Source organism: Capricornis sumatraensis, chromosome 2, assembly GCF_032405125.1.
Source record: "Capricornis sumatraensis isolate serow.1 chromosome 2, serow.2, whole genome shotgun sequence".
In the NCBI taxonomy this organism is placed as follows: domain Eukaryota; kingdom Metazoa; phylum Chordata; class Mammalia; order Artiodactyla; family Bovidae; genus Capricornis; species Capricornis sumatraensis.
Genome location: NC_091070.1, coordinates 56,273,225 through 56,290,958, shown reverse-complemented (window position 1 = coordinate 56,290,958; position 17,734 = coordinate 56,273,225). Strand labels below are relative to the sequence as shown.

The 17,734-nt window shown below is 46.6% G+C and overlaps 2 protein-coding genes across 4 annotated transcripts in view; both read right to left on the bottom strand.

Moving 5' to 3' along the window:
- Nucleotides 1-1,531: 1,531 nt before the first annotated feature.
- FBXL22 (F-box and leucine rich repeat protein 22) lies at nt 1,532-5,226 on the bottom strand. The gene is made up of 2 exons (XM_068966754.1): nt 4,880-5,226; nt 1,532-1,877 (listed from the first exon to the last, which is right to left on the bottom strand). The coding sequence occupies exons 1-2, from the start codon at nt 5,212-5,214 to the stop codon at nt 1,532-1,534; spliced, it is 681 nt and encodes a 226-aa protein (XP_068822855.1). The 5' UTR covers nt 5,215-5,226.
- Nucleotides 5,227-10,309: 5,083 nt separating this feature from the next.
- USP3 (ubiquitin specific peptidase 3) overlaps nt 10,310-17,734 on the bottom strand; it is a 97,183-nt gene continuing 89,758 nt past the window's right edge. For all 3 annotated transcript variants that reach the window (XM_068963881.1, XM_068963882.1, XM_068963883.1), the window contains 4 exons: nt 16,923-17,041; nt 15,613-15,726; nt 15,410-15,477; nt 10,310-11,471 (listed from right to left, as the gene is read on the bottom strand). In XM_068963881.1, the coding sequence (XP_068819982.1) occupies nt 11,306-11,471; nt 15,410-15,477; nt 15,613-15,726; nt 16,923-17,041 (467 nt within the window). In that variant the 3' untranslated portion in view covers nt 10,310-11,305. The remainder of the gene's footprint in view (nt 11,472-15,409; nt 15,478-15,612; nt 15,727-16,922; nt 17,042-17,734) is intronic.

The window sequence follows — 17,734 nt, the reverse complement described above, 5'->3', positions numbered from 1 at the left end:
TCTTATACACTGGCTTGTACACTGTTTCCTCCCCCATTAGAACATAAGATCCATGAAAACAGAGTGTCTTCTTTTTTTTCTTGCTGTTTTCCCAATATCTGGGCAATGAATAAGGAACCCATATGTTTGGTCAGGCCCCTCAGGATAGCTCTTCTCTTGCTCTCTGTAAGTCCCCTGCCTGACTAGTAGCTGTTTCACCTAAACCCTACACATATAGGACCCATCTTCCTAGATACTTGCCCCAGGCCCCAGCTGATAATTGTTTATATCAAAGGGTCCCTGAGGGGCATGCCCCGCCATTGGTTTCCTTGGTAACTAATGAGCCCACCTGACATCAATTCCCCTATAACTGGTCATCTCCCCTCCCCTCTCCCAAGCAAAGACTGCCACAATGTCCTGCCTGCTGCATACAGTGGGGTGTCACTCCAGGATCTTGCTTCAGACATGTAAGTTTCCTCTAACCATTAAACCACTGATGTCTCTGTTGCTGACTCTGGGCTCTCTCAGAATTAAAGCTGAGCAAGTGCAGGCCTTGTAGGCCTACGGGGTGCAGCCCAACACCAGTGAGTAAGCATCAAGAGCCCCTTTCACAAAGAAGAAACACCTGGTCTCAGGTGGGTCAAAGGCCTTGATCTCGGCTGGTGATGGGAGTAGCCAGGGTTTATATCGCCCACCACTTCACCATTCTCCCTGCCTTCCCCCCTTACCCTAAATTTTCCCGCTGTACCTGGAACCAGGAGGCTGCAGGATGACTGATGACTGAAAGCCTCTACTTTGGTGGCTAAAGGTGGGACAGCAGTGACTAAAGCTATAAAATTGAACTCAAGGTGTGTGCCCAACGTTCAAAGCTAGCAGGTAAAAATTTAACTTGGCATTGGCTTTTAATGGTTTCGTTAACCAAAGATTTAACCAGGGCTGCTGCTTGTTTTTAAGTCTTTACTTTGGGATTGTCAAATGTTTTTCTTCGTTTCTAATGGATGGGAGAATGGTAGACAACAAGCACAGCTGCAGTTTATGAAAGAATCACATCAACAAGAACTTTCTAGGATCACTCAAAGCGAGTTGGGGGTGGGCACGGAGCAAAGGCTCAACTCTCTCAGCCCCAGGGTTCTACCCCTCCTCCCTCTGGCGCAGCAAGGAGGGGCTGAGGAGAGGGCTGCCCCTCACACACCTCTGGGGAGCTCCGGGTGGCCACACTTCCCCACGGGGGTGATTTAGGACACCCCCGTCCCCTTCCCCTCCCCGCAGCTGCAGCCTCAGCCGCGAAGGATGGGATAGAGCCCAAGTGGAGAACCCGGGGCGCAAGGTAAACATAAAAGTGTGCTGGTGTTTAGCGAGAAAACAATCGAGTGTTTCCCAAGCATCCGGCCATCAAATCTCGCACTCAGCCATTGTATAAAATCGTAATATGGGGTAGGCGCTCGTATCCCTGTCTTGGCTGAGGATGTGGCGGCTGTCTAGGAGCTGGCGTTCAACATAAGCAGCTCCTGCGGAGACCCGGGGCCGGTGTCCTGCCCGCAGCCCGGCGGGCCTAGCGCAAAAGCAACTTGCGGAGGGCGGCGCCGGGCGCGTGCGGGCCGCGCGGGAGCTGGTCCGGGATCATGGCCGCGCTGTGCTCGGCGCGCAGCGTCAAGCGCGGACACGCGGCGCGCAGACGCCTCAGGCCGGCCGCGCTCACGTTGCGGCAGAAGTCCACGTGCAGCGTTTGCAGCGCGCGCCCGTGCGCTGCCACGGCCGTCAGCGTGCGGTTGGTGACGCGCGCGCAGTTCTCCAGGTGCAGCGCGCGCAGGCGCGGGCAGCAGCGCAGCAGACGCGCCAGGCAGTCGTCGGTGACGTGGCCGCAGCCAGACAGCGTGACGGATGCCAGGTTGGGGCACCTGCGGAGAGAACGCGGGCCCGGGCCGAGGAGGATGCGGTTAGCCTGCCGCCCCCGGTCACACCCCCTAGCTCCCTGGCTGGTTGGTCCCAGTGCCAGCTCTGGGAGACTGCGTCTTATAGAGGAGTACCGGGCCTAGCTCTTGTGGCTTAGCTGGGAAAAAATCCGCCTGCAATGCGGGAGGTCTGGGTTCGATCCCTGGGTTGGGAAGATCCCCTGGAGAAGGGAAGGACTACCTCCAGTATTCTGGCCTGGAGAATTCCATGGACTGTATAGTCCATGGGGTTTCAAAGAGTTGGATCCGGTTGAGCGACCTTCACTTTCATCGGACCTAGCGAGTTTCCCTTTGGGAACTTGCCCGCGGTGACACGACCGGGATCTGAACTGGGACCCACCTCCCTTGCTCTTCTGCTACTCCACCTCGCCATACTTGGCTATGAGTGAGGCCCTGGTGATCATGGCAGGACAGTACAGAGAGAGTTTCCCGTGAAGTGTCTTAGAGTCAGGCCCATTCCAACTCTTGGCCATCGGGGCCCGCTCTGAGTATTGGTTCCGAGCTCTAGAGCCCTGGTTTCAGCTCAGTTGACTGAGGCAATTACTGCAACTCCACTGGGATGCCAGTCTGCCAGAAGTCAAGATCCACAGGAGCCAGGCCTGTTGTGGCTACAGTCAGGGACACGGGTAGCTTGTCCAGAAAGCATGGGGAGAGGGGGTGTCTCTGCACCAACCTTACCAGCAACTGCTTGGGGAAAAGATCTTGAGCAAAGTTGGACGTGGCTTCTTTGTGCTGCGACCTTGATTGTCACTCTTTACCTGGTATGTATGTTTGAGGTTGGCTGGGAGAGAATAATGCCCACCAGTGGGATTGTCCTGAGGACTAAATGAGATTAGAAGTGTCTGGAGCCTGTGCAGGGCCTTCTGTGGGTGCTTCTAAGCCATGTTTCCTGGGAGCAGGCAGGACCAGACTGCTTCCAGTCAAGAACCTGTCTCATGGGTGCAGGTCTTGGCTTCCTATTGCCAGAGGAAGCTGGAGCCAGGCCACAGAGGGTTTCCGTTTCCCCATCAGCCTCCCTCAATGCCCCTGGGCTGCACCTGACCGAGCCAGCTCAGCTCCCTTTGCTTTAGGAAGGAAGGAAGGAACTAAAGTAGGCTGGACATGGCTGCATCCACACACCAAGAACACCCCATCTTTCCCAGTTTGCACATCTTCCTTAGTCTTCATATCTGCCTTCCACCCCCAGTTTCTCGAAGGAGGAAACTGGCTCAGGGAGCTCAAGTGATTTGCCTGTGACTTAGTTGCTGTCTGACTCAGGACAAATACCTGAACCTTGCTGCACCACCTCCTCATCTGTCAAGTGGGAGAGAAACTGTTACCTTCAGCGTGGTGGTGAGGTTTAGGTAGGCGTTCAAGCCCCAAGGCTGTTAACATGATTCCTTCCTCTTGAGAACCTTTAGAATAATCCCGAGGCAAGAAGAAGCCAGCAAAAGAAACCACGGACTCCTTGCCCAGCCATCCTCAGCTGTCCCCAGGTGATTGCCAGATCTAGGTTTGCTGCACAGGTATCAGTACCTACTATGTGCCAGTGCTACTGTGTCATTTAATCCAAAATTAGCCTGTGAGATAAGGCAGTTTATCCCATTTCACAGGGGAAGAAATGAAGTTGAATTTAAATATTTGGGCTGGGGGTCACATGGTCAGACAGTAGCAGTACTGGGGGACTCAGCCCCAAGCCCTTTGCTTTTTTATGACACTCGTGACCCTTGCTGTACCCAGACAGGTATAGTCCACACCTTGCTAGTTTGGGGGGTTATACCTGCTTCTCTTGCAAGAATGGAAGAAATTTAGGGCAGACTTTTTGCCCTGTACATATCACTTCCCTGTCTGTCTACTGGGTCTTGTTAAACCCATCAAAATGGCATGGTCTCATTAGGGACCAACCCCAAATCCATCTAATTTTCTTCTATGGCCTTAAAAAAAAAGAAAGAAAGAAAGAAAGGAGGGGCCACTACACTATTTGCCTCTGTTCCTTGTTAGGCTGCCGGAATACAGCAGCTGTTAAACCTGGGTGGCAACAAGCAGACTGAACCTAGTTTGTTAGTGAATGAGGGGATCATTTCCTCAAAGGCAGGTCAGGACTGGTAAAGGCTCAGAGAGAGCCTGGCTGAGGAAGACTATTCTTTCATGGACTGCTCTGGGCAGGAGGCTGTGGCACTGAAGGGAGTCTTGCCACTGTCGGGTCGACAGGTCAAATATAGGATGTATTTAGGACATACTTATGCCAAAAATTATTCCGTCTATCTGAAGTTCAAATTTATCTGGGCCTCTTGAATCTTTATTTGCTAAAATCTGGTAATCCTAGACTGTGGCACAAATCACACAACCTGTCAGACTTTTTGGTTTGCTCATTTGAGAACCTGAGCTAAAGCACTCTTCCCTTCAGTTTACGGATCCTCGCAGTAACTTTTGAAGATAAGTAAGTTTCTCATAAGGAAACCATTGTCTGCACCCTTGCTGGAGCCTGGATTGGTTCATCTAACCCAGAGCCGAGCAGCCTAACCCTCCTTCAGCTGCACTTCACAGGTCTTGGGGTTTGCTTGCCAGGAGCAAAGTCAAGGGGGTGAGCTGATTGCTGAATCTTGAAACCTTTTCCTGGGGCCTGACACTGAAAATGAAGGCCCAGCTGGACCCACCCAGCCCTTAATGGCTGCCAGGGAGGACAGCTGCCAGAAGCACAGGAGAGGCTGAAGCCTAGTTCTTCCTCTCTGCGGAAGCAGCTCCAGAACCTGTGAGGCTAAGAGGAAGATTGGCACCCTTCCCCCCGCCCCCCAATAATTCTGTCCATCCTGTGGAGACTGCGTAGTGGGTGGGCCTGGAGAGTCTGCCTTGGGCCTAGTCTGAGGCTCCCCGAAGCAGAGACGTCTTGGTCTCCTAATTTACTCTTCCCAGACCCCCAGGAGCCTCCCAGAGCTCTGGATGCCAGCGCTGCTCAGGAGGCGGCCTACCTGTCGCACACCTGGAGGAGGAAATCATTGACTAGGCTCTCGTGCCGGCTGCAGATGTTCCTCTGGAGGGCGCTCTTGAGCCAGTCCTCGATGCTGCACACCTGCACGCGGCTGGAGTGCCAGCAGATGGAGAGGCTCCTGAGTGCCGGGCTCAGGAGGAAGTTGTCCTTCTTGAGTTCTGTGAGGGAACGAAAGTGCAGCAGGGGCCAGAGTGCAGGGTCCTCAAACACGTCCTGGAGCTGGGGGCAGGTCCTGGCAAGGTTCTTCCTACTGTCCTTGTCCAGGAAGGAGAAGAGGTGCAGCAGGCACTCCCGATTGAGCTGGGTGATGTGCATGGTACGCAGTGGCCACACCGAGTGTGGCTGGAGCCCAGGGACCTGACCTACCTCCAGCTGCTCCTCCCCAGCTCTGGGCTGGTGGACATATATGGTTGAAGAATGGTGTTTATTTTTGGCCAACAACTGGTGCTGGCGCTCTAAGGAGGAGGGAAGCCCAGACCCAGACATACGTGCAGCAGTCTGTGGCTCGGCTTATGTTTTCAGCAGAAAAGCAACATATTGAAGTTCAATAGCCTCCTTAAAGGGGATTTCTTTCCTTTTAGCTGACAATGGTGTTAGGCAGAGAGCTCTTTAGGCATTTTCATTCGAGGTGCTGGCTGGACCACCTTTGTCCGGGCTTGCAGTCTCTACTCACTGGGAGGGACTCATTGTAAATAGTATCTGGTTTTATTTCCTGGGACATCATTATGAGTCTTCGGCTCTACTTTCAATGTGAAGAAGCCTGCTGTCTATGAAGAACTAAAGGTGATGGTTTTATGCTCGGAGGTGTAAGCAGAAGCCGTGGTCGATGCTCCTTTTCTGTGTTATTTTGTTCCATAGTGGTTTCCAGCCTAGGCTGAGCTACCTTCAAATCCTGCTGCCCCCCTCCAAGCAGAGGGATTTCCCATTTGGCTCTGTTTTTACCCTGAGCTTTTTCATAAGAGATTTGTGTTAAGTAGCTTCTCGCTCTCCAAGGTTCTTCTGTGTGTGTGTCACATTTTAAACTTGTTTACTTGGCTTTACATTTTTCCAGTTACGTGTCCTGCTGTATCTAATCTATATTTCCCCAAGTGCCAGGATGGATGAAGTAACTCTTAATACAAAACTGCTTGAAGCAATTATCAGTTGAAGTATTCTACTCTTGGCCTGTAAGCCAGCCACACATCCTCCTTGTGAATGTGTGTAGTTTAGTTCCCAGCAGTTAAGCCGCTAGGTAAATTGCCTGGAGGTTTTATTCATGAGTTCTCCCTTCCTAACACAAAACTGAGATTTCTTAATCTGTGGATCCATTTTCTAGTACCGCTTCACTCCCAGTCCTTCACCAGACCCTACTGTATTTCCCCTCCTGTGAACTCCTATCTGTGTCTCCTATGTCTTGCTTGGTTTGGGGGCTGCAGTCATGAGATGAGAACGATTGTTTCTCTGTTAGATGAGGCCACCTCTGTGGTTACTGTTGGTTCCTTTTCCCACATAATTAGAATTGGAAGGAATGGGAATACTGTTTCCACTTGTGTGGATGAAGCACACGTGCCAGGACCCTCTTCTGGAACTGAGGCTTGGTCGGACCTGGTGCAGCTTTGCCTGTAAAAGCAGAATGCAGCCGAGGGGTGAGAGTAGCCACTGTGGCTCGCTCCCGTGCTTTGAGGAGCCAGGTGCAGCGGTCCCCTGTGCCCAGGTTACCCCACCACTGCCAAGGTCACGTGGAAAGCGTGGCTTTTCTTAAAAACAACATACATCAAGAAACAGCCAAAAGCAAGATGTATTTCTCAAGGAAAGGGTTACTAGGAACCGCTCATATTTCACACAAATCATTTTAATTGTTCAAATGACAGCTGACTAGCCAGAGTCCCTCTTTGGGCTCTAGTTAAACTTATTTAAAAGGTACTGCTACACCACAGGTGTGTTTACTGGAAAGCCTTTAGGATTTCCCTCCTGAATCCTTTCCAAACCAGTACTTTTTAGAGGGCTGATCCCTGGAAGTAGTTGGTTCTTTCACCTTCTTGAAGGCAGAGTAGTGTAAGCATGCCAGCCACAGGGGACAGTCATTTTGGTTCCTTGTGTCTCCCAAGCTGCACTTCAACAGCTCTGCTTGAGCAGCAAATATGGGCAGAGCCGGGCCACTTCGCTGCTCCTCACGTGGGGTGGTAGGAGGCACCCCAGAATATAGGGTGGGTCCACAGGCATGCCTGCCTGCAGGGAGGGCTGTGGCTCACAGCCGGGTGTTCTGACAGCTGTTCCTCCAAGCTCCTCCCTTTCTGTCCCGTGGGGCTCGGCTCCTCCACAGCCTCTGACCGGCACGGCTGCCAAAAGGAAACGTGCGATTTGGGAACTGGAGACAAAACCATCTGGGCTTCAGGCGTCTCTGTCTTCAGTTTTAGAAGACTGATAGAAACAGGCAAATGAGTAACAGAAAAACGATGGGTGTGGACACAGGGTGGTTCTCACAGGAGCTTACTGTAAAGCAGGTATTGACTCTTTAACAGTGGCACTTGTTTGCCTGTTTGATCCTTTGCTCAGAGCCCCAAACCTGGTTCCTCAGGGTAGTCTGGCGCTGATGGAGGCAAGCAGACCTCATTCTTATAAAATCAGCGTCACAAGGAAGGACACGACCAAGTCACGCAGTGCGGGTGAGCTCCCTTGGGACCTGACCGTGCCACTGCATGACCTGCTGCCGCCAGCCCTGCCCCTCCAGGTCATTCTGTCTGGGCCCAAGTGTACCAGCAGCCCTCGGTGAGGAGGGGTTCATAAAAACCTGCTACCTGTTGACTCATTCCAAAGGCCCATAGCTTGAGCAAGTACATCATCACTTAACTTAGCTCCACTGAAAGAGGTTCGGAAATAATAGTCAAAAGGGAAGAGACCAGATCTTTAATGATACTTTCCATGAAACAGTTCAGGTAGGTGAAGCAGAAAAGGGCTGTGATTACAACTTAAATCAGTCACTTGCACAAGTAATCCTCTCAGCATCATACAAACTAGGTTTCAGTGGAAATGATTACCTCTCACACAACCAACACTTGCAGAGGGAAGTCTGAAGTCCATCGCAGTCAGACCTAAGGGGGAAGGTCCTCACCCAGCGAGGTGATGCACAGACCTTGGGCTACAGCATGACGCCACCCACTCCCACTCCTTCCTGCGCTGTGGGCACCCTCCTGCAGCCACGCTCTGGTCCCCTCTTATCTGTTCCTGGCTGCAGAAACAGACTTTGCTCAGGAGCTTCTCCAGGGCCCACGAGAAGAGGCCACTTCAGCTACAAAGGGAACATGACAGTTTAGGGGACGGTAGAGGTGGAAGTGGGATAAGTAGATCTAAACAGACGTATGTACACACACTAAACCAATGAAGGAGAGGTGTGGCTTTAAGAAATAAACATGTCCCCAACCCTAGAAACCAAGCTGCTGAGTAGGTTCCACAGGTGAGATGCACATTTAACACTTAACCAGGGCCCATACACTTTACTGGTTTAATTCCATTACATTTGTCATCACTAGACACTGAGTAGAATACAGTGGATAAGCAAAGGTTTTCTCCACCATGGAGAGAGATTTGTGTTGCCACAAACTGTTTCTTTCACCCACCTGTGTGGGAGGACTTCTGAGGAAGCTTTGTTCCGAGGAGCCCTGTGCCTCAGCATGAGGCCCTGCCTCAACACTGCTCTCTGAGTGGGAAGCCACACGTGCTAGAGGCAACACGGCGCCAGGGAACAGCCCTGAAGAGCACGAAGGTCAGCTTTCGAAGTAGGCGTGATAAGGCTGCACAGTTAAATTTTCAAAATAGAAACAGGCACATTTACATCACTGGTGTTCAAGTGCACAGTTCACATGGATCCAGTCGCTTTTCCAAAGAACCTTCATGGTATCCTTCAGGCATGTCTGCTTTAGTAAAATGAAGAGAAACACTGCAAAATTCAAGAGAGGAGGTGTGTTCATCTCCTAGGTCAACAGTGTTGCCTGTGTGAGGACCACTTTCCCCAACAAAGTAGTCTAGCCTGTTGTAAGTTCCATTTTGGTAGAAAGGCCATTTTCCTCCATCAACACTGCTCGAGGCTTTCTTGTTGGAATTATAACTGCGGCCCACGCAGTGATCTAAGTGCAAATGTTAGAAGTTACAGCTGTGTATCTTCTAAGCAAGAGAGACTGGATTCATAGGAGCGAGGTCAGAGAAGATGCACGTTTCTAGTTCAGTGACATGTGATACTAATGTACTGATACAGTAGATCAAATTATGTGAGACTGTCATTTCTGCAGTTCAAAAAGTTGTGGCTCGAAGTATGTAATTTACCATTGTAAACTGTTTTAAATACATGTTTTCCTCTTGGTTTTATCTTCTGGGCTCTCTTTAAGTTGTAAGATTACATGGTGGCAAAGCTTCTTTCTCTGCAGTGAAACTAGCCCAGCAGTGTTAGAGAGCTCCGCACACAGGTGGACCGTCCAGCCCTGGGTGGTCCTGTGCCGAGTGGCTGCTGAGAGCTTCAACCATGACCAGTGTGACTGAAGAACTGAGTTTGCAATATATTTTTAATTAAAATCAACACTTAACTATACGTGGCCAGTGACCACTGTATTGGACAGTAGATGTTCGGACATAATTTGCTCCTAGTTATTTTAAACAGTTTAGCAGGTGTGTTCTGCTCTGAGAAAATGTGGGATTTTTCCAGCTAATATTAAAATGGGAATGGAGCAGCTCTGCTCCCGCAGCTTCAAATATCCAAGCTAGGGGGAGTGCCACTCAACTTTCTTTTACATCCATACACTTAAAATCTGGACCATTTTTTTTAACAGAAAAAAATAATATGAGAAAGTCTGATTGGCTGGCTTAACATAAACTGCATTCTGCACCCCCGTAAGAACTTGTAGAGAACTGGGATGGGAGGAAAATACTGACTGGAACAAGCAGCGAGCATGAAAATGGGCGTGTTCCTCTTGCACAGGCCCAGCCGGAGCTCCCTCCTCCCCTCACTAATTTGTACGTTGTGCACCAGCACCCCAAGACCAGCAGGCTGGCTGAAACACTTCGGGAAAGCACAGTACCCCAAGACCAGCAGGCTGGCTTGAAAACACTTCTGGAAAGCACAGAAGCTTCATTAGATGGGATTCTGGTTCCAGATTTCAGTTTGAATTAAAGCTAAGTAGTGCTGGTGCCTACCCACTCCAGTGTTCTTGCCTGGAGAATCCCAGGGATCGGGGAGCCTGGTGGGCTGCCGTCTGTGGGGTCGCACAGAGTCGGACACGACTGACGCGACTCAGCAGCAGCAGTGCTGGTGCCTACTTTTCTTGAAAACAATTTTAAAAGACTGCTAACCTAAACAAGAAAAACTCTACTCATTCAAAGTGAAGCTATTTTCATTTGCTCTGCTATGAGGATAGGCCAGTGAGAGCTTTAAAGAGTTGTCAAAACTTAAAGACTTTAGTTTCCTCCTGTGGACTCCACAGTGTTCCCGAAGTTTAGGTGATGGTCAGAATCAACTTTGGAAGGTAGCATCTCAAACTCTGGTGGCTAAGTAAGAAGCAGGACTAGAGTGGACATGCAGTTAACCCCAGTGCTACAACCAATGGGGGAATTAGGTGCTGACTCAAAAAGGCAAACAACACTACAGTTTCTTCACACTGGATAAATAATGCTTGGATAACATGTAGCTGAGTCACAGAATTTTTGGAACACTTTTAAGTGTATCTGGTCTTATTTGGACTGTTCAGTACACCTATCTCCTCTATGAAAGTGCCCCCAAACCAAAAAAAAAAAAAGTAATTCTTGAATTTGCAATGTAGTTATAACGGAATCAACCGATTTATTTAGTTAGTGCTGATAAACAGCACCTTTGAGAGAGATCAAGAGCAGCAGTCACCTGGTCTATTTAATGATGCCCTTTTTACCAGCAGAAAGAATGATTACTGAGCAGTCACTGAACTCTCGTGAGCCACAGATTTATGTGCACACATGATACTTGGTTTAGAGCCAGCCTGATCTCCCTTGGATCTGTGAGAAGGCAGTAGGTGGTTACACTGCTCTTCACAGTCGGGAACATCTCTCGCTTTCAGCATATGAGAGTAACAAAGCATTGACGTAAATGTGCCGCAAAGTGAGAACTGAACATTAATATAAAAAAGTCAAATAGAACTAATAAATTCTTGAAACTACATATAAAAACTGAATTATTACAACTAAAGCAGCAAATCAAAATATCTGCTGAGGTTTTCTGGTAGAACTAAAAACAAAAAAAATTAGTTGGTGCCCATGTTCAATAAGTCACTACCATTGACAAAATAAAACTAAACCCAAAACAGGAAACTGAAAAGTGCATAATGAAATTAAATCTTGGATCAAGTATTTATGGAAAATTGGAAATGTCTGTCCGGTATAGTTGACAAATAATGATTTGGAGGAGGTATTAAAGTTTGTCCGATCCAGCTTTGGCCTGGCGTTCCACATAAAAAAGGATGTAGGCCTTGGCCTTCACCACGGTGTCTTCATCAGTCAGTGTTACAGTACTGTCATTGAAATGGAACCAGCGACCTTCGTGAGTTGCGTATGCTGTGTAATGTCCAGAACCGACCCTGTAAAGAAAGGTCAAATGATCAAAGAAAAAGTCTACAGAAGTCACACAAGAATCTGTGCAACCATATAAAATACTAGAAGGACAATAAATTTTAATAAGTACTGTATGGAATAAATTCTGGAGATTTGTAGTTTAAGACAGTTGACTAAGCTCACATGTTTATCTTCTTGAAACCCATCGAAATGACAAGGACTGTAGTGACACCGGAAGACAGGGAAGAGTGCCACGGACTGACCAGAAGCTGAAGATTTTCTGGAGCACACAAAGCTGTGTTTACATGGCACTGGATTAACAGAAACTAAACATCAAAGGAGCTTAACAAGCAGAGGTCAAGGCCTATGGAAACATGGAAAACTTAGGACCAGATTTCCCATCAGTCTTAGAAGAAACCTGAGCATAGGACAGAAATCTGCCTCCAGGGAAGCACTTTCTTTCTGACTTTGACCATCAAAGGCTTTTCCTTCTCAGCATGACCCACCAACTCACACACGGAGCCCCAGAGTCAGTCCTCCTGGTTAGGAGAAAGCCTTTAGACAGAACAAAGACCTTCACAAACTGCTAGAAAAACCCTTAAAACATTTCATGAGCTGAAGACACCAGACTAAGAGTATCCCTGTCAACTACCAAAAAAAATACATCTCAAGTAATTTCTTAAGTCCAAAGAAAAAAACAAGCAAATGAGAATCAGACGTGTAATGGACTTATCATTTATAACTATGAATGGTGAGGTCAATAGAGCAATGTGTACAAAGTTCAGAGGGAAGAGGATTTTCAACATGGATAGTGGCTTGCCAACTCTGAAGCTAAAACATCCTCAAGCAGACCAGAAAAAGGAAGGAATATACCCCTAATACAGGCTTTCAAGGGAAAAAAGTAATCAAGAATGTTACATAACAAAGTAAGAAATGTACCTTTCAAGTAGAGAACATGAAGTTTATTCTAAATAATACCTGTTTCCCTCCATTTAAATATCAATTGGCCAAGGAAATCAGCAGTCTTTTGGAGTAATGACTACTCAGGATTTTGTGGACAATAGACTAGTTGTGAATGCTGGGCTCAAATGAACCTTTCTCCATTTTGCGTTCGTGTGCCTTCTCTTCATGCTTTGCAACGTATCTCAGGAATACGCTTTCCCACCAAGACTGAAGGAAAGTTCTACCAGTCACTTAGTTGTGTCCAACTCTTTGCAACCCCATGAACTGCAGCATGCCAGGCTTCCCTATCCTTCACTATCTCCTGGAGTTTGCTCAAACTCATGTCCATTAAGTCAGTGATGCCATCCAACCATCTCATATCTGTTGCCCCCTTCTCTTGCCCTCAATCTTCCCCAGCATCAGGGTCTTTTCCAGTGAGTCAGTTCTTTGTATCAGGTGGCCAAAGTATTGGGAGTTTCAGCTTTAGCATCAGTCATTCCAGTGAATATTCAGGGTTTATTTCCTTTAGGATTGACTGCTTTGATTTCCCTGCTGTCCAAGGGACTCCCAAGAGTCTTCTCCAGCACCACAGTTCAAAAGCATCAATTCTTTGGTGCTCAGCCTTGTTTATGGTCCAGCTTTCACATCTGTACATGACTACTGGAAAAACCATAGCTTTGACTATACAGACCTTTGTTGGCAAAGCGACATCTCTGCTTTTTAATACACTCTCTAGGTTGATCACGGCTTTTCTTCCAAGGAGCAAGCATCTTTAAATTTCATTGCTGCAGTCACCGTCTACAGTGATTCTGGAGCCCAAGAAAATAAAGTCTGTCACTGTTTCCATTTTTTTCCCCATCTATCTGCCATGAAGTGATGGGACCGGATGCTATGATCTTCGTTTTCTGAATGTTGAGTTTTAAGCCGGGTTTTTCACTCTCCTCTTTCACCTTCAAGAGGCTCTTTAGTTCCTTTTCACTTTCTGCCATAAGGGTGGTATCATTTGCATATCTGAGGTTGTTGTTATTTCTCCAGGCAATCTTGATTCCAGGCTGGGCTTTATCCAGCCCAGCATTTTGCATGATGTACTCTGCATACAAGTTAAATAAACAGGGTGACAACATACCAGCCTTGACGTACTCCTCTCCCAATTTTGAACCAGTCAGTTGTTCCATGTCCAGTTCTAACTATTGCTTCTTGACCTGCATACAGGTTTCTCAGGAGGCAGGTAAGGTGGTCTGGTATTCCCATCTCTTTCAGAATTTTCCGCAGTTTGTTGTGATCCACACAGTTAAAGGCTTTAATGTAGTCAATGAAGCAGTAGTAGATGTTTTTCTGGAACTCTCCTGCTTTCTCTATGATCCAATGGATGCTGTCAATTTGATCTTTGGTTCCTCTGCCTTTTCCAAATCCAGCTTGTACAGCTGGATAGTCTTGGTTCACGTATAGTTGAAGCTTAGCTTGAAGGGTTTTGAGCATTATCCTACCATGTGAAATGGGCACAACTGTGCGGTAGTTTGAGCATTCTTTGGCATTGCCCTTCTTTGGGACTGTAACGAAAACTGACCTTTTCCAGTCCTGTGGCCACTGCTGAGTTTTCCAAATTTGCTGCCATACTGAGTGTAGCACTTTCAGAGCATCATCTTTTAGGATTTGAAGTAGCTCAGCTGGAATTCCATCATCTCCACTAACTCTGTTCTTAGTAATGCTTCCTAAGGCCCACTTCACTCTAGGATGCCTGGCTCTGGGTGAGTGATCACACCATTGTGATTGTCCAGGTTATTAACACCATTTTTGTACAGTTCTTCTGTGTATTCTTGCCACCTCTTAATATCTTCTGCTTCTGTTAGGTCCATACCATTTCTGTCCTTTATCACGCCCATCTTTGCATGAAATGTTCCCTTGGTAGCTCTAATTTTCTTGAAGAGATCTCTAGTCTTTCCCATTCTATTGTTCTCCTCTATTTCTTTGCATTGCTCGCATAAGAAGGCCTTCTTCTCCCTCCTTGCTATTCTTTGGAACTCTGCATTCAGACAGGTGTATCTTTCTCTTTCTCCTTTGCCTCTCTTCTTTTCTCAGCTGTCTGCAAGGCCTCCTCAGACAGCCATTCTGCCCTGTTGCATTTCTTTTTCTTGGGGATGGTTTTGATCACTGCCTCCTGTACAATGATAGTTCTTCAGGCACTCTGTCCGGATCTAATCCCTTGAATCTATTTGTCACTTCCACTGCAAGGGATGTGATTTAGGCCATACCTGAATGGCCTAGTAGTTGTCCCTACTTATTTCAGTTTAAGTCTGAATTATGCAATAAGCAGCTTATGATCTGAGCCACAGTCAGCTCTCAGTCTTGTTTTGGCTGTTTAGAGCTTCTCTATCTTCAGCTGCAAAGAATATAATCAATCTGATTTCAGGACTGACCATCTGGTGATGTCCATGTGTAGAGTTGTCTCTTATGCTGTTGGAAGAGGATGTGTGCTATGACCAGAGCGTTCTCTTGACAAAACTGTTAGCCTTTGCTCTGGTTCATTTTGTACTCCAAAGCCAAATCTGACTGTTACTCCTGGTATCTCTTGACTTTCTACTTTTGCATTCCAGTTCCCTATGATGAAAAGGACATCTTCTTTTGGTATTAGTTCTAGAAGGTCTTATATGTCTTTGTAGAACCGTTCAACTTCATCTTTTCCAGCGTTAGTGGTTGGGACATAGACTTGGATTACTGTGATTTGAATGGTTTGCCTTGGAAACAAACTGAGATCATTCTGTCATTTTTGAGATTGCACCCAAGTACTGCATCTTGGACTCTTGTTGACTGTGAGGGCTATTCCATTTCTTCTAAGGGGTTCTTGCTCACAGTAATAGATATAATGATCATCTGAATTAAATTTGTCTATTTTTGTCCATTTTAGTGAATGAATGTGAATCTGTTGTAGAGGGAGCTGGGAAAGAGTTACTGAGAGTGGTACAAAACTGCAGGTCTTTACTGCCCTATTCCCAACCCCAAGAGAGCCCGGTGGCATACTCACCCAGAGCCATGGTGCACCACCACAGCAGCAAGGTCGTACAGGCAGTTCTCTGGGCCACTGTTCTCGGGCTACAGATCAGGGGAGAAGGTATCCCAGGACTGAGTTAGGAGCAGTGGTCAATGACATCAGCATCTCCCTACCTCAGTGACCTCCACCCTCTCTCCGTGAAAACTTAATTTTACTAACAAACGTAATTACGTTACCTCTAGTAAGTAGCATTTCATGTCTAGGCCTCGCAGGGGAAATTCTACATATGTATCAACTTTGTTTCTTAAATATGCTGTCCAATGAAATCTTTTCAAATGTAAGCATAGCACCTGGATGAGAAATAAAGACAAAAACTATAAACAAGCACTTAATTTACCTTTCAATCAAAATTAACTACTTGATGGTACTAATATCTCTTAGCTAATATTTTAGGCAGTCTATCAGTTTTCCTTTTGATCTTGATATTGGTTTCTTCCATGAATACCTTTTTATGATACTGTGATTTATAATGTGTTTAGTTTTGTCTCCTTTCCTGACACAAGATCCTAAAAGCCTTGAAATTTCCCAAGTGAAGAGAGCCACACAGAGTGATCTTTTGTTATGTTAGTGAGGTATGGGGGCTTGTTGCCAAGAGAACCAATCAAGAAATTGAGTTAAAACTTTCAGTCCTACCTCCCTGACCCCCAAGAGGGGAGAGGCATTGGAGGTCGAACCATCAGCAGTGGCCAGTGATTTAATCAGTCATGTCTGTGTAATGAAGCCCAAAGGACAAGGTTTGGAGTGCTTCCAGGTTGGGGAACCAGAGCTCTTCCACGTGCCACCATGCAAGGCCCCAAATTCCATGAGGACAAAAACTCCTTTGTTCAGGACTTTGCCCTTTCTATCTCTTCATCTGGTTGTTGATTTGTATCCTTTAACATCCTTTGTCGTGAATTGATAATCTGGTGAGCAGACAGGTTTCCTGGGGTCTGTGAGTTGCTGTAGCAAATTAATGGAACTCAAGAAGGGACGAGGGTCATGGGGACCTCTGATTTCTACCTAGTCGGTCACGAGGAGGAGGGACAATGGGGACACGTGACTGATGTCTGTAGTCCAAGCAAGGAGTCGTAGGAGCCCTCAGTTTGCAGTTGTCCCTTCAGAAGCCTAAGCCCAAAGTAACAGCCTGGGCTTGTGATGACGTCTGATGTAGAGGGCGATCTTGTGGGACTGAGTGCCTTTACCCCTGGAATCTGATGCTCTCTCTGAGTAAAGAGTGTCAGAATGGAGCTGAATTGTATGTAGGACACCCATGGTGTCACAGAACTGCATGTTGATGGTGTGGTGGGGAAACCCCACCCGTCACGCTCTGTAAATAGTGATCAGGACATATTTACTTATGAATTCATAAAGGGCTTAGTTTTATTGAAAACCCTAGAGACCAATGCAGATTATATAAATATAAAGTTAGAAAAATAATTTGTCTTCCAACCAATCATAAGCATTTTCCCCCTCAAAACTGCATTATGACTTGAAATGCAATACTTGCCTTGGGTAGTTTTTGAATCCAAAACTTCTTAGTGGACTTTTGCTTCTTCTTGCACTTGTGGCACATATATAACTCTGTCTCATCAAGTTCTTCTAAGTCAGTAAAACTGCGAAGACAATCTAAAACAAAGGTGATTTTGGCAGCATTAAATGAGGATGCCTTTTATAGAGGAAGTGTACTGTAGGGAAAAAAAGACTATGAACTTTGAAAGTGAACAATTCGGGTTCAGATCTCAGCTTTATTAGCTATGTGACCTTAGAAGAGTCAGCTTTTCTCTTGCAAAATGGAGACCCTCAAAAAAGTCTACATTGAAGAACTGTTGTGAAGAAGAGAAGTAACATGTATAATGTGCCTGGCATCATGTCTAACATCTGGTGATGATCAGTTCATGACAAATGATATTATTGTAGTTGGGTTTACTATTATTAGTAAAAGAATTAATCTGAATAATTCTGACAGAAGTGGTTCCCTAATGAAATCAAGGTTCAAACAGCAGTTTTCTCTCAATGTCTTATATAACAAAGGACAAAAAGTCAAATTTAGATCAAATGTTTCACAGTCAGAATTTATTCAAAAATAAACATAGATTACAAAAGGCTTCATCACTGACCTTCCTACAATATCACCAATGAATCCTTTGTTTCACACTCTACTCAAAATCCTGTGAGATGGACCACAGGTATATTTTTTTCCTTTCAAAGATTTAACTGCGTCATCTGGGGTTTAGTAAACTTTGGCCCCAAGCCAAACCCAGCCACCTGATTCTGTAAATAAAGCCTGGGATATAATCACACCTACTCATTTATACACTC